We start from the raw sequence: 17063 nt of genomic DNA on the forward strand, positions 1-17063 counted from the left end.
AAATATATAACCTTCGCTATAGGCCCCGATGAATACAGAGTTCTTAGCCTCCTTATACTCCCTACTCAGGAATGAACCTGGGTCACTGCAGCCCTGAACAGAAATAAAAATAAACAGAGTAACCACACTTAGTGGGAGCAGAGCTTTTGTAAGCAGTCTGAGAAGGTTCTGTTTATGGAGGTTTATGGAGGTTCTTTAGGTCAAGGATTCTAGGCTTGGGACCAAAAAAACAAATTGTATGTAGAACATTAATCAATAAATCAACAGGTTCTCAAGTATTTTAATCATCAGGACTCTTTAGCTTAGGAAAAATAGTAAAGTGATGCTAGATAAAATGTTATGGTCTTTAAGAAACAAATGCTGAATTAGATCATTTTTAGTTCCTAAAAACAAGGAACTAAAACCTAGTTTTAGCCTTAATAGAATGGAACGAAAAAGTTGACTCTTACCTGAAACACATTCTTCCTGCTGGATTTCTCTGTGGTCCATTCAATGCAAGCTCCACACAAATCCACCCATTCCGGTTTATAGCCAGGTTTCTGCAAAGACAAATTAAAAAGGAATATGAACTGGACATACAGAAATGAGGAAGTTTGCCTGATAGAATGAGAGTAGATAAAGTTCAATGGGTAAAATATTCTACAGAACCATTGATACCCCCACCCTCATCCAGTGAATACAAATTACTTTTATTCATGTGTTAGCCTGCAAAATTTAAATAATTCATTGGACAATTAGCAAATTGATAGACAAGAAAAATGGAAAAAATGGTATGGATGATGTGTACTGTTTATTTTTGCCAACAAAACCTAAAAAATTACAGCAAAACAAGGTAACATTGTGTTGATTAACACACAAGTTAATTAATTGATTGCTAAATTCTTGGTATAGCCGGAAAGAAAGGAATGTGTATCTCTGCCCTTAAAAAAATCTTTTATCTTTTATGTTTTTTATCTGTGCCAGTTGTCAAGATCTAAATCTTATCTAGTACCAGGATCCTGAATCCCACAAAAGTTAATAGGTTCCAGGATACCAAGCACATAGTAAGTGGAGCTTGACACCTTGAAGAAAGTCTATAATGTAAAGTTCTGCTGTCATGGATATGTTTGGAGGTGTGAAAAACTTATACTTCTAAATGATATGGCAATCTCCTTCAAAGTCTGCTTGCCTGTATAGTTTGTTGTTTCAGGAAATGATTTAGCTATGCTAACTAAAGCAGAATTCCTTTAGGCAAGATAACACTCTCTTTACTAGTAGGCTGGGTCTATAACAGCAAGTGCTTTGAAATATGGACTAGCTTTTATGGATCAGGTTGTTAAGCATCCCAGAAAATAATGAAAAACAAAAACCAAAACCAACCCTTGGTGACATTAAGCTCCCTGTTGTTTTGGTCATTGTTCATACCTGTGGAATTCAAAGGGTCATCTTGATATATTTTCCCCTTCTCCCTTGTTTTAAATCTTCCTTTGTTTTCAACCAGCAAGATTGGACATTGCTGGTAAAGGAAACTAAATCTTAGTATTCTGGTGAACGCTTGAATATCAGTTTCAGTATTGGACACACTACTAGTTCCCACCAAATTTCTACTAGTGGATTGAAACCACGTATACCCAGGAGGCACTCTAAGGTGGTTAAATGGGGATCCATCTGAGTTAAAAGAACCACCATAAGAAATTCTATTTAAGTAGTTTGCAGTCAGAAACTCAAACAGTTTTCAGCCCTAGAGATACTATTTTGCTCTACATTTGCCAAACCACAAAACCAGTGTGGTTCAGCACCCCTGGAACTGACAGACCAGTAGGTTGTCGTCCCTTTTTTTTCAAAGGGAGAAAAAGATGATTATGAGTTATTCAAAAGAGAAGAATGTTCTGTGGTGAAAGCAATGGAAGAGATTAGGGTTCTTTCCCCACCTTGGCCACAGGCTTCCTCTTTTGTTTTGGGCAGAAATCTTAACCTTGCTATGTCTCAATTTCCCTGTCCCTTGCAAAATGGCAATACCAATACTTTGCAAGGATGCTGTTAGGCATAATTAATTTATAATGTAAAACATTTTGAATTCTTCAGCTAGAAATTCTGATTGGCAAAGAGGTCTTATAATGAGCAAAATATTCGGAGAAAATATGAAAGTTACAAACTCCCCTCCTGCATACCTTAAAAAATATGAATACTGGATCTTTGAAGTAGGAATCTCTGTGGGTTACCCTCTTAGAACTCCACCCACAAGTATTCAGCAAAAGGTTTGCACCCCCTAAAATAGGTAAATGCATACCTACATATTGATGGCTACAAAATGGTACTTTTTGGGTTTGCTTTTGGGAATTGGCTTGTAGGTAAAATACATATGCATTAACACAATGGTTATGGGGAATGGCAAGGCTTAACTGGTTTCAAAAAGCCTGTTTGTGACAGTTTCCTTCAAAGCCCACTGTGTCTGAAGCCAGCAGACACAGTCTGGGAAACTGAAGACATGTACCACACTGTTCCATAATGTGAACAGTATACCCAAACAGAGATAAGGTACTCTGCAGCATTGGCACCAGGTCACAGTGCCCAACTGCAGAGCCCTTGGGATTTCTGGTTTTGGTGGACTGGCCAAATTAGAATGACTGGTAAATAACCAAATTAAGATGTGTACATGTGATGGGTTTGCTGGAACAAAGGGATATGCCAACAGGACAGAACATGATTAGTACGGTGGCCACAGGGAAATCAATCAATGATGCCTGGGAATGAAGTGTCATCAGAAGGGAGAAAGAATAAAAAAGGAGAGATTTCAGAGCAGCAAAGGATCCCCAAGGGCAGAACCCAAAGCTGCCATGGACAGAGGGCATACCACCAGTCCATCTCACCCACCCCACTGAGGGGAGGTGGGTCATGGCTCTCAACCTCCAGGCTGCTGACTGCTGACATTCAAGAAAGAACCACAGGGTGAAGCCCTCATAATAGTGAGATGTACCTTCCCTGTGTGACAGTTCTAGGACTGGCAGATATCAAATTGTTTGTCTTGCCTGAATTATTCTTATCTGCTATCTGTATCATATATCTAATCTGTATCAATAATATTGCCTATTATCAAATGGAGAAGTCGTGGTTAGTCTGAGGGTTTTGGTCCTCCTGTAACAAGGTATCTGGATCATAAGGCCAGTACAAGCACATATCACCCTATATGTAGGGGATCTGGTCAAACATCATTGGATCTCCTTAAATAAAATAACAAAATGATTGGTTGAATATGCACATGCTTATATACACTGGTGTGAGGGCCACAGCTAAAAAAATGGATGTGTTAAGAGGAAGACCTTGGGAGTCCACAGTGACAGGAAAGGAAGAATATAAAATATGGACCAAGACATAGCTTTGTGGTAGTATCAGGCTCTAAAATAGTCCTTTCAGGGAAACACTGATGCCTGCATTGTTTGAAACATTTAAAACTGGACTGGGCAAAACAGTGTAAAATCTATGGGACATTTTTGCATTGGCAGAGAGATGGATCTGGCAACTTCTATGTCTCCTCTACCATTAATTTCTATTATTCTATGAAAAGGTATGTGTTAATACAACTAGGGGTCCACTACATAATTTATGTATAAGCATTCTTTATCATGTTAGAATATGGTATTATTTTCTACTTCAGGTGTGTAAAAAGCAGTGAGAAATAGTTGTTATATACTTCTGTTTCCTTCTCAGATATATGGAGAAGGGATGCAGATTGGGACGAGATATTAGGAAGATGATTACATTTCTGCTTAATATAAATGATTTTGATTAATCCTCATTACAAATACAGTAGAAATAATTTGAATTTGGGAAAGATAGTGCTTCTGCCTCAACTGAGGGGTACAGTTTGCATAAGTGTGGTGGTTACTGTTGCTAAACTCCATAACCCAAACAAGTACTGGTATAGGTGAAACATCCTGTTGAAATCCACAAAAGCAAAGGAATGAAGAGTCAAGCAGGAAATTCTTCCCACATCAGAGTTCCCCCTGTGATTAGATATCAAGGAGTTCTTCAGAGGGTGGGCACAGGGTAGTCCTTATTTAAATCAATATAAATCCAAGGTTCAATTTGGCCATGTTGCTGTCTTATACGCCATATTATATGCAGCCTACTTCCAAAATATGCAGGCTTAAGTAATAAGTGTCATTACAGAATGAGTTTAGTTTAATGTGAGAGCCCATGTCCTTGCTTTGTGTTCTTCAGTCAGACTAATTATGTTATACCAGTGTTGTTGGTGGGGGTTGTGCTGTAAATTGATACAAGTGTCTGTTACAATGAAATCTGTCTCTGCATGGGTATGGATTTCAGAGGCATTTTCTCTTGGTAAATTACTTTGCAGAGGGACTAAAACCTGAGGTTAAAATATCCTCTGTTAAATAAACTGTTTTGACAAAACAGTTGTCTTTTTTTTAAAATCAAAAGTACAAATCTTTGAAAAAATTTGAATAATCTTGATGGCAGTCAGAGAAGGACTAACAATGGAGCAATGATCTAGTTAGATCATGATATCCATTTAAAAGTAAAAGTTAAACGGTTTTGTAAATGCTAAAGTTGTATGAAATACTTATATATGACCAGGAGCTAAATATATAATTTTTATTATATGCAGTGAAGCTGTAGTAGTCCCTTCATATTGTCACTGATATATTTAAACAAACACAATGCCTATCTTTTAGCCTCTCCCTCTCTCTGTGGTTTACAACACCACTTCCATTAATTATTACGAATAACAAGGCCATATGGTAGAATTAACCTTACTAGAAAAGCAGTGGACCCAGACCATCTCTCATAGAAGTCAACAGGAATTGCTTGCCAATGGCTACCAATGGCTGCTTATACACATGCTTTGCAGGGAGTGAGGGGTGCATTTTAATTCAAGTGGTCCTCAGGCAGCTGCTCTAATTAAAATGCCTCACCATCATGTGTATTAAGCCCCTGTGCATTTGAAAATGGCTATGGGGTGATTTATCTAGACCTCATTTGACAAGGTTTAGTTAAAGCACCCACAGCCATTTTAAAAGCATGGGGGCTTAATGCACATGAGGATCTGGTGATGCTGCAGTATTCTAACTAGAACATGGAGCAGATGTGATTACTTGAGTCTACTCCAACACATTCTAATTAGAATGCCAACATGTACATGTATAGGCAGTCAATGCGTTAATGGGTCTTACGCCTACAGTTGCAGAAGGGATTCCATTGGAAACAAGAAATGATGGAGTATAATACTGGGCTGTAGATAGCATCAGTCTATGAATCAAAATATTATTAAAATTATGGTAAATATAATTTAAAATCACCAATAAGTGCTGCTTATTTAATAACAAGAGAGATTATGAGTTCATACTTTCATTATTCTCCCAATGTTGCCTGAATGGCTTTACCATGAGGTATGGTTCCTTTTATAATGATGCATCCGTATTTTAAATTTTCACTTTATATACAGTACTTAATGATTAATAATTAATAAGGAATGAATGGCTTTATAATCTAAAGCTATATTAATCTTTTTGTTAAATCACATCATTTTCTTGCTATAAATAAAATTGCTATGTTATTAAATTCATACTACAGTGAATGAACATTGACTTTATTGCATTATTTAATTAATGGTTGAGTTCTCTCTTTTCTGAAGTAAACAATATTTGAAAAAGTCAGTAAACAAATGATTTTTAATGAAGTCTTTTGTATTATTCCTTTTCGGATATCAAGATTATAGCAGGACAAGTGGTTTGTAAAAAAACAAACAAACATTGAACTAGCTTCATCAGATGGAATTACTTTGCCTGAATTTTATTTAGTTTGAGCAGGAACTTCTCTGAATTCTTTATGACATTATTAGAAGTGATATCCATCTACTACTTGCTTGAGTTTTGCTTAAAATATTTGATATCATGACAAAAAAATAGCAATAAAACATGCTCAGTCTAGCATTCACAGTGCTTCATTATTGAACTTTTAGGCTCATAGTAGAAGCAATAGTAGCAGTAGTAAAAATATTGTTGTAGCTAGCTGCTGTAGTCAGAAACCCACCACATAAAATGTGGTGCCAGGACAAGAATATTTTCAGTTGGGTGAGGTCCATGGGGTCAGGGTCACATCAGAAGAAACTTATGCTAAAATGCACAGCCTTTTCATCGTGACAGACATCAAACTGGAGAATGTGGCAAAGAGAAAGGGGGAGGATGAGGCCAGGAGCATGAAGCTTACTGTACATGGTAACTCACTTTAGGCATATACACATATTGTTTGCTGTGTTAAGATTACCCTGTTTGTTTGTTTTTAAAGAAGAAAGATAAAGCTATGAGGCAGTGATTATTACCTCATTTATTACAAGCACTGCTGGAGAAGCGAGCTTTCAGAAAAGGTACTGGCTTAGTATGAGGTTGTGTCTCATAACGTATTTATTTTTCACTAAACATATTTAGCTTTGAGCCAGATTCCTGTTTTCTACCAAAGTCCCCTTCTGCCACTCATTAAACCAGCCCTGAAGGAGCTGATGAAAACTCTTGCAGTGTGAAGAAATTCTGGCTTAATATAAAGCTTTAATCCAGATACTTAGGGCACATTGTCTCTGTGGCAAACCCAAGAGCACTACTCAGAAGCATCCTCTGCCCACGCACTGAGGCAGCACATGCCAAAACACCAAGACTAGGCAGCATAGTTGGTTTAGCTCAGTACACAATGAGAGATGGTCTAAGGCTCTCCCCCAGACATGTCCTTGGCATACATTCAGGGCCAGACTTAATCAGCTAAACTGCCTATTCTTCAGGCTTAAGAAGCTAGTGATTGGCATGTGTAGATGAAACGGGGACCTTAAATTGAAGCGGTGGGTTTTAAAAAACTCTGTTTCCATTTTGGGCTGATTAACCCCCGTGTTGTGCACACAGCCCACTGACTTACCTGCCTCTGGCTGTGGGGAAGGGAGGGCAGAGCAGCCCCTGGGCTGCGGGAGTGGGAACGGGCGAGGGGCTGGTGCTTCTCTCTGTGGCAGCGGTGCCCCCCCCACCGGAGGCACCCGCCTGCAGGCATCCAGCTATCCAGCTCAGGCAGCTCCGGGGTACAGCACAGCCACAGAGGGAAGCACTCGGCCCCCGTGCAGCTCAGGCAGGCGGGCTCTGTTGGGGGGAGGAAAGCTCACACTTGTTGCTTTTCTTGGTTGAAGCCTGCTTTCCTGGGCTGCTGCCAGGCTGCCTGCAGGGCTTCCTGCAGAGCCGTGGAGCTGCATGGAGCCCAGTGGAGCTGCGCCTCAAGTCATTTAAGGTTCATTATGCTGCCAAATTTCCTACAGCAGCTGGAATTCATGTGCAATATGCTGCTGAGGTGTGCAAACACAACACCATTAAAGCAGTGCAAAAGCATTTATCTTGCTTTAAAGTGTTGTGCACACATGCCCTCTTGTTTCATCTACACACGGCCTTGGAAAAAGTGGGCAAGGCCTGTCTCTTGGCAGCATTTTGCCAAGGTTTGCCACTGTTTCAGCATAGACATCCCTTACTCATCCGGCAAATTGTACAAGGAGAACATTATGGAAAGTGGGGAGAAGTTTGGATGAGGGAGATGGAATTAAAGGAACCCAATGCACTCTAATACTTCCCAGCTGATAGTCTGGCCCTTCATTTCAGGGCAAATTACAGTGATTCCAGGTTTACTCTGTTTTGTATCAGGTCCAGTCTAAACAAGCAGAAGGGGAATGTGAATGCCGGTCTCCCACATTCCAGTTGAGTACCCTAGCCACTAAGCTGTAGAGCAGGAGTGGCTAACCTGCAGCAAACATGCCACAAGTGGCAAGGGCAGTCTTTATACAAGCATTATATTTAGGGCACAGATGGAAGTGACAATTTTCACCCAAAATGGCCACAGAAAGCAGCTTAAAGCCATGGCCAAACATAAATGCAGACAGCTTCAAAAATGGCTGATCGGGTGAAAATCTGACTCCTCATTATATGAGGCGTCAGATAATAACATTTAAAAACATAGCATCTTCTGTAACTTCTGTCTGCACTGCCTCCCAGCCTTGAGCTGTTTTCGGAATGGGAGCGGGGGAAGGGAGAGGAGGGAGTTCGGTTTGAGGGTTTTTCAGCCCCTGCTAGAGGGTGGAACAGGGGTATTGGATGGGGCTCCAATACCCCTGCCCCACTCTCCGGAGCTGACTGAGGAACCCCTAGAATGAGCTTCCTCTGCTCTCTTTCCCCGCTCTGAAACAGGGACAGGTTGGGAGAGCGAAGGGCCATTGCAGCTGGCTTCCCCCCCTCACCAGAACCAACAATGAACTTCTGTTTGTTCCGGGAGATTGGTGTAACTCAGAATGCTTCCTGCAAAGTGTTCTCAGTTACAGCAGGGAGCTGTACTTCTGCCTGCACCCTTAGATCAACCTAGCCAAAATTAAGTTGATCTAAATGGTAGAAAATGCAGGCAAGTACAGATCACAGGTTGCTCTAAAATGTGTATGCCCAACCTAAATATAGTTCACCTCAGAGAGTTATCCTGATACAAAATGATTTAATCTGGCTTAACAAATGTGTCCACCACACAGCTCCAGGACAAGGAAAGTGCAGCCGCTTGCCACAACCCGGGGCTGTGGTATTTCTAACCCCCTCCCCCCCCCAACACTGACTGGAGTATTCTTAGCCACCTGACCACTTCTGACCAAGCAAAGCCCCCCTTTTCTTGCCCCCATGAAGTTACCAAGCTCACTCTTCAGATCTGCCAGCTCCCCTTTTCCCAAGTAGTTAATTACTTTGGGCTGCCTGTGCTGTTCCTAGTTTAGGTTTGGGGGATGTACCCAACAGTGCTAACATTTCTTGGCACTTTAAAAGGATCTCAAGGTAATCCAGAGTCCAGTGGCACCCTAGCTGAGAATCACTGACATAGTTCAGGAATTTACAAAGTGGCCATGCCTATGTGTGCGCATAACTGTACAGGAGACTAATTAGCTGCAGAGTAAAATGTCACCATCTACACATGTAATGCTGTTAGGCCAAAGTAAACTAATTAACATCACCCTAAGATAGTACTGTCAGCAACTGTACTTAACTACAGGTAATTAACTGCAGTTAAACATACATGTACACACTGATGGTGGGTATAAATTGCAACCAGTCATCCCACCCAGCAAGGGGCCAGACTCCTGCCTGTTGCCTAGACACATGGATGAACACTTTCAGCACCCTCATGTCCCAGCCAATCCCTGTGTCACCTGATGCTACCACCAGAAGCCTGGGACTGAGCAGCCCTGGTATATATTTTTCCACCCTGGCTCAAGGGTGCACGTGTAGAAACTGCTCCAGAGTTCATTGCTTCAAATTAATTGCACATGTAGATGCACCCAGCATGTCCTTAGTAAGTGCCTAAGAACAGGAGAGCATCCCCAGTTCCCACTGTGGCCCATACCGTGCAAATTTCAATGAATGGGAACCACATGATCAGATGTTCTGTTTCAGCACTAAAGTGTTCAATGAAATTTCCTGTCTGATTGCAACAATCCTGGGATAATTACCAATGATAAGCTTATGTGCCTTTGGTTTCATGTTAAGTGCTCTTCTTCTATTCAAAATTATTGTTAAAAATGTGTTGCTTGGGAAAAGGCTGCTATCCTCTAACTGGTACAGATAACAACAACTCTGACATGGACAAAGGCACTTAAGGGGAAAAGGGGTGTTCATTTAGTTCTTGGCTACTATGTTGAGACTACTAACAATGATATCTATTAATGCCATGTTTGATTATGACCATGGAACAAGGACAGGTACAAGTCTGAGACTACTAAGTCATGAATACATGCTAATAGAATACTTTTTACTAAATTACCTTAATGCAGACAGTAAAGGCAAAATAATTTTCTAGCATAAAAATCGGCTAGCTTGATGCTGGCATGAATAATGAGTTTCAAAAAAACATTAATTTATAAGTAATTTGCTTGTATAGTTTCAGCAATATAACCTCCTTCCACCATTTCAGTATAAAAAGCTATCAAATTTTCCACAGAGCCAGCATTACCTTTTATTTGTTTTTAACAAACATTGTTTTGCAAGTGAGGAGAAAGGAGGAAGGAGAAGGGTTATTTTAACTGTAATGCAAACAATATTGGTGGCTTAAGAGCATAAAATTTCATCACCTGCCATCTATAAATTAGTTTATTGTGTGTGACTCCTTTCTAGTCACCCATCACTTCAATAAGGTATGGCAGGTTTGATCAAGCCTTGGGAGCCCTTCACAAAAGGGCTCTGTCAAACCTGCCCCTTTTCTGTCCACAGTGTCATATATTTACCGAGTTCTCTTTCTGGAACCCATACCAAGGTTTGTAGCTTTGAACTCCACAGTAACTAGCACTGAAGGGATACATGCCATTATTGCTTGTGCAACATAACTGTCACATCTCTGAAGACTAAGATCAGTGGCCTCTCCTTGGGGCACAATAAAAAGGTACTGTAAATTTCACTTTGTAGTAACTACAGGCTACAGAAATTGCATTAGCTGCATTAGATGGAGTCATAGAAATATTCAGGAAGGTTAGCTGGATATGGTAGGTGTCACGTTTATACTAAGATAAAAAATCACTTTGCTAACTTACAGTGTTTTCCTCTTTGGTAACACCCCATATTAAGGTTCCATTTATAAATAGTTTATTATAATTTATTAATGTATAAGCCACTTTATAGCATACTGGATAACAACTTAAATTCATGTATTAAAGATGCACATACATGGTTTAGTACAATTTACGTCTTATAATATCACTTGCAACAGATTCTCATCGCATCATCTGTTAAGTATTTATTACTAATGCATTTTATAACATACTTTATAATACGTTATTTGAGGCAGTAGCTGTGGTTAGTGATCATTTTCATAAATAAGAATAAAGCATTTGTAAGTGGCACCTTAATTTAAAGTGTTACCTTCACATTACTGGGTAGTTGCTCACCATTTGTCTCATTTTGCAATTATTCTCAAAATGCACCTCTTAATAAAAGACGTGCTAAGTCCTATTTCTTCCCCCACCCTCTAGCTGATTAAAAGTTTATTGAGTCATTTCGTTATAGTTGCTGGCAGATCTCTGGAAGTTTTCAAGCTCTTTTTCTTTTCTTTTTTTTTATGGTGCTAAACTTTTTATTCAGTAACATTTCTGAAAAGCATTTAAAGGATAACTACTTACCAGACTGACCAATGCTGGCTGTTTTGATTCTTTGTAGAATTCTATTTTCCGAGCAGTAAGAACAAGCCAAGAAGTAGACCAGTTTTTCCTTAAAATAAATAAATAAATAAATAAATAAACAATGGAGAAAGTAATCAGAAGCTATCTTTGTTATAAAAAGATGTCAGATAATGTATTACCCATAATATTTACAGACATAAGTGTGACAAAACTTTGGGATGCTCCCAGAGATATGCCCTGGGTTTGTCTAAATTTAGCGGTCCCCCACCCTGCCAAATGGGTATGCCCAGGTTATTAATTTGCCCAGAAATTACAGTGTGCCACAGACACTTCGGTCAAATACTAGAAAACCAAAAAGGGTTTATTACACTGAAAGAAAAGGTGATCAAATGCTTTGACAACTACATACAGGAAAACAAAATGGACAAATTCCTTCAGCTTCTTTCAGACTACCACCTAGCCCTCGTAACCTTTCTACGAAAATCCCCCTCAGTCACCAGGGGACCTGTGACTATGCCACCTTGTGTCACTGTCACTATCCAGACCTCCCATTGCATTCCACCCCCACGACTTTCAGGGGGGCCAGAGAGTCCTTTGGAGTGTCTCTGTCTGTGGCTCAGTGACACTGGGATTCAACCTTTCTTTGATCTCAGAAATTAAAATGTTATAACTCAGATTCAACATAAGCAAACACGCTCTGTTGATGTTAATGAACTTGAACCTGTTTCCACTGAGTTAACCCAGTAGGTTTGGTAGCCCATTTGCCTTCATTCACCTTTTAAGTTCACTGTGGCTCTTATTCATAAAAGCACTTAGTCACAAGAGCAAATGTTAACCATGTAAAATCACTAGGACTACTGACATGATAAAATTCACACATGCTTATGAGGTTTACTCCTTTGGGACCATTATGATTAAGCACGTTTCTGGTGATTCATAGTTCAGAGAAATCCAGGACAGGAATAGCAAAGAAATCATAACTTAAGGCAATAAACAGAGGCCTGTATTAAGGACTGATGTTGAAAGATTCAGATTTTTTTTAAAATACAAAAGTATTATGAAAACATTTAGAAAACTACAAAAAGGTAATTACATACAACAGGCTTACAGAGATACAGAAATAGCCACATAGAAAAAAGACTTGAAGATAAAAGACTTTTAGTTTATATATACTCAATCTTACATAGGGTTTTTCACCTGAATTCAGAAAAATTACTGTTGTCTAGTTAAATAAATAATACAAATCCTGAAAACATTTTCAGTTTTCATACACACCATTATCCAACTCAATATGTATATCAAAATTAATAATCACTATTCAGTATTAATTATCATCTCATTTAATATGTTTTAATTATTTTTGTTAAAGGACATAAAATACTATGAATTAAATCCTGGCCTTGTTGGTATCAGTGGTAAAATGCCCATCAGTTTGAACAAGATTAATGCAAAGGAAATTCAATGAAACTTGTTTTTGTAAATCACTTAGGTGATTTTGATAATTCTATCCAGAGCCTCAGCGGGGGTAAACTATACAGATTTACAGTAGTTGAGAATCACATGCATGCCTGGCAATGAACAGTTCAAACATCTCAACTAGCCATTCTTCATGACATTCTCATGAGGTAAGGATTGTGGCTACCTATAATTACCAGGGTTTGAAATACCTGTGAGTGAGAGGGAGCTATCCACTGGCAAGTGTCATCTGTAGGCTTTCTTGAGTTATCTTTTACAGAGACCGCTCAGTGACGAATACCATAGGAATTCTAAGCTTGCCTATACACTTTTATGTGATGGCACAACTAAATGTGTCACTACCTGCCATGTTCCAACCTGTTTCTGGACTAAGAACCCACTATGCCAAGCAGTATATAAACATAAGAGTTTTATCCTTGCTAAACCTTTCTTGAACTTCCTATATGGGATTTCATATCATTCTTTTGCTACAGGCAAGCTGAATTTGGACTATTAATACTCTCTGTAAGTTCTTTGGTGACATTAATTTCCAAGATTTTATTATTATGGTGCAACTTGCAAAAAGCTGTATACGCTTATCCTTCCCATATATTTTACATTGGATTAGGCAAACCCAGTTTAATTTCTGGATCATTTCTGAAGGGTGTAAGCTAAATCTACACCTAAACACATATGGTAAAGCTGGGCAAGGGGAGATGGTTATTTGAGAAAGAAACTGGAACCCCAGCTCCTCCTCTTTCACTCTATGCCTGTCCCTTTTTTTGCCTTGGCTAACAGAACAGAACAAAGAGATCAATATGTTTTGATTATATCCCTCATATTTTAAATTTCCCAGTTGAGGTATCGAAGGTGTAAGAGTTTTGTTTGAGCCATTCAGTATCAATCTACATGATTCATAATGATAAATGGCAGTAGACTTCAAGCTGAAAGCTGCAGCTAACATTAGTTTAGTAAAGTAGGAAGCAGTCAACATGAAAGAAGTAAAGAATCAGTAAAGAAGTAGTCAGCACTATTTACTCTTGATCATGGCCTCAAGAAGTCTCACAACTACAGAGATACAGAAGAGTAATGAAGACTTTCCTCCTGCAGTCCCACCTAGACTGTTGGCAGGCATTGGGACAAAAATAAAGGAGGAAAAAATCCTTGGCAATTTTATTTAGGATTCAAACAGAGGAGAAAGAAAACAAATGGCTAATCTCTACTCATCCTAATCTCTTAGCAGGGAGAAGTCCATAGCACACCATCCTCCATCACTCAAGGAAGAGGAAAAAAGAAGGAAGAAGATATAGTAACCCAGGTTAAAACAGATCAACTTAATATTTAAATATCCCCAATGCAACAAGCTAAGATCCCCAGAAGGATTTCTATTCAGTAGCTAACGTTGGTTCACCTATTTAGCATTGGTTCACTGATTTACCTCAGAGTTTTTGTATTACTTATACCACAAGAAGTCTGTAAGGGATTCAGATGTGGGTATACCTTATGCTCTTATACTAGACTGAATCACACTTGCTTGTGAAGGAAGAGATATGCTTTACTTGTTTAAGGAACATAAAATCTGTGTTTGATGTTGAGAGTCATTTCAAATATTCACAATGACACTCAACACCTAACAATGGTAAAGGGTGGTAAAGGGGCTAAAAATCCTAGCTCCAGACTGAATGAGGTACTGCACTAACATGGTTATAGCTGGGTTACTGTTGGAGATGGCAAAGCAGAGGGTGAGGGAAGCACAGAACAAGAGTGCTTAGCCTTTGTGAGCCTGTTTGCACAGGAAAAGAGAAAACTGATCAGAACTTGTTGGTGGATGATTAGCAGGAAATATAATTCCTTTACCTTTAGATCCACAATAAAGCATCATAGTCTACACATTTCCCAGTATTAGGACACAGTAAATTAAGTCTACTGTTTCTAACAGTCCTATCCTACAGTGGAGTAATTTATTCCATCAAAATGCACATTTAGAGGGTGACAGGGGCTGGCTGGTAGGGCTGTGCAAAATTTTGCTGGGTGTTTTGTTTCGACATTGTTTTGTCTCATTTCAAGCTCAGAACAGTGAAATCAAAATGAAATTAAAGGGTTTGAAACAGCCTCAAAATGAAATGAGGGCAGTCAAAATGTTTCAAAACTTTCTAAATGTTTAAAGTTTTGAAGCTGGGCTTGGTTGCAGTTAAAGAGAAACTAAGGAAAGGGAGGGGGAAGGTCTTATTTTGACTGTGTAGCTGACCAGTGACTGTGATCCTGCCCTGAGGTCCCTTCCAATCACAGTGCTCTGGGGGAGGGATGGAAAAACAACATAAAAACCATTGTTTGAACTGAGCTTTCTCTGTGCCTTCATTCTTACAAGTCACACAAATTTTGCTCTAAACAGCTTGAGGTGCAGTTTCCCAGAAACCCCTGCACATATCTCCTTGAAACTTGTCGGGCTTCATGGCTTCAGCAGGGACTACCCTCCTTGCTGTATTCATTGAAATCAGGGAAGAAATGCTAAAGTTACAGGCATTTTCATGATTCCCCATTATAGTCTACGGGCAAAATGTCAAAACGTGTCAAAACAGTGAAACACTTTCGACGAAACAAGACAGAATAGTGCTTCGAAATGAAATAAAACAAAACGTTGAAATGAAATGCTGTCCCTTTGAAACAGTAAAATGGAAGTTGAAACGAAACAGTGCTGTTTTGCACAGCCCTACTTGCTGGGGCACAACGGTGCGAAAGTGAGGGGACTGCCTGCCTCCTCATTCAACCCCCTGCCACTACCTGGAGCACAGAGCTGACCCTGCTGCCAAGCCCAAAACTCTCTATCCTGGGTCAAGCTGCTGGAGTCCCAGGCACATGTACTGGAGTCACACTGCACCTGGGAGCAGCTGACACTGATGCAAACTGCACTGGAGTTTATCATGTCATCTTAATGGCATGTGTAGATGCACCCACTGACCTTCAGTCTGAATTTTGAAACAGCGAAATAAAAATGAAAAATACAAAACTTTGTGCTTTACATTTTCTGGTTAGCTCAGTATAGGATCATGTCTTAGACATCATAATTATGAAAAAATTGTCATTAAGATTTCAGAGCTATGAGGCAACAACCAGTCTTAGCGGTCTTTTAAGTTCTCTTTTTTTAGAGGAGAATGTTGGCTTAATCCTATTTGACATGTTCGTATTGCTGTTCTTACCAAAAATTGTGTAGAAGCAGCAGAAGTCAAGAAGAGTATTAGACCGTATCAAACTTCAACACAACATCAGAAGGTGAACTTTCCCTTATTATACCCACTATATTCAAAATTCTCTTTAGTCCACAAGAATGTCATAAAACTCGTGACATTTAAAATCAAAACTTCATTGTTTCTAGTTGTTTATCGTTAATCTTTAGTTCACAAAAGCAGTCATTTTTATTACATGAAATGTAATAAAGGATTTTGTTTGTAAGGGATATAACATCAGGTAAGAAAAAAGATTTGGAGATGTAAATTATCTCTAGAAGTGGACCTTCTTTTATACACCATTTCAGTGGACATACATAGAGGGTTAATGTTTTCAAGCCCTTTGGGCAGTTTTTTTTACCCTTTGCCAGATGGATATCTTTAGCTTTCAAAAAGTCACTTCCAATCAACAAACTGGAAGGGCTGGCTACATGAAGGGAGAAGGTAGTTAAAGTATATTTAGAGAAGGTAAATCATCTTTGTCTGCACTTGACCCAAAAAAAGAAACAGATCTCCCTGACTATCAGCATGCAGAAAGATACAAAATGTACACACCAAAACATTATGAAATATATTTGGTATTGCATAAAATCATCTTTTTGAATCAACTGAATTAATGTACTATATTAAAGAGAAAATATTGGCAGACTCCAAAAAGATGAAGGGTGACATCTGCATATTGTAAAAAGAAAGCAATATACTCCATTCATCAGATAAAAGTTACTGTATTTGCATTCTATCAAATGGACACCTGATGGCAGCACATTATAAGACCAACGCTATTCACAATTTCTTTATCTCTTAAAAGTGTTATTTTAAAATATAAATAGACAGTGCCACATGTATAAACATATAATAATATTCTGACTTTTCTATGTGTAACCATATAGGTGGGGGGCAACATTTTAGACATGCTGTTCTGTTGCAGCCTCCATACATTATTGACTAAGTTAAAGCCCACTTCCCACCCATAAATATCCATTGTTTTAATAATGCTAAAGCTGTGATAGAAAATCACAAAACCAAATTAATTAACTTTTGATCAATTCTCCAACACTTTGTTGTACTTGGCTCATCTAAGTATGAAACCTTGAGGCTTACTCAGCTCATCACTAATACTGGATAACAACAGTTGCAAGAAATTGATGAATTCTTCCAACAAAAGCTTGTCAAAAGACTTATGCTTTTTCCACTCACATTAGGAAAAAGTGAATAAACTACTGCACCCG

The 17063-nt window shown here is 39.0% G+C and overlaps 1 protein-coding gene across 1 annotated transcript in view; it reads right to left on the reverse strand.

Moving 5' to 3' along the window:
• The window catches only part of ARHGAP15 (Rho GTPase activating protein 15), a 507565-nt gene that overhangs the window by 406579 nt on the left and 83923 nt on the right, over positions 1-17063 (reverse strand). Inside the window, exons 5-6 of the mRNA XM_090041263.1 lie at positions 11156-11243; positions 450-539 (exon numbers count right to left, since the gene is read on the reverse strand). Coding sequence (XP_089897389.1) covers positions 450-539; positions 11156-11243 — 178 coding nt within the window. The remainder of the gene's footprint in view (positions 1-449; positions 540-11155; positions 11244-17063) is intronic.

Source organism: Crocodylus siamensis, chromosome 4 (genome assembly GCF_052110815.1).
Source record: "Crocodylus siamensis isolate JL-2025a chromosome 4, ASM5211081v1, whole genome shotgun sequence".
Lineage (NCBI taxonomy): Eukaryota > Metazoa > Chordata > Crocodylia > Crocodylidae > Crocodylus > Crocodylus siamensis.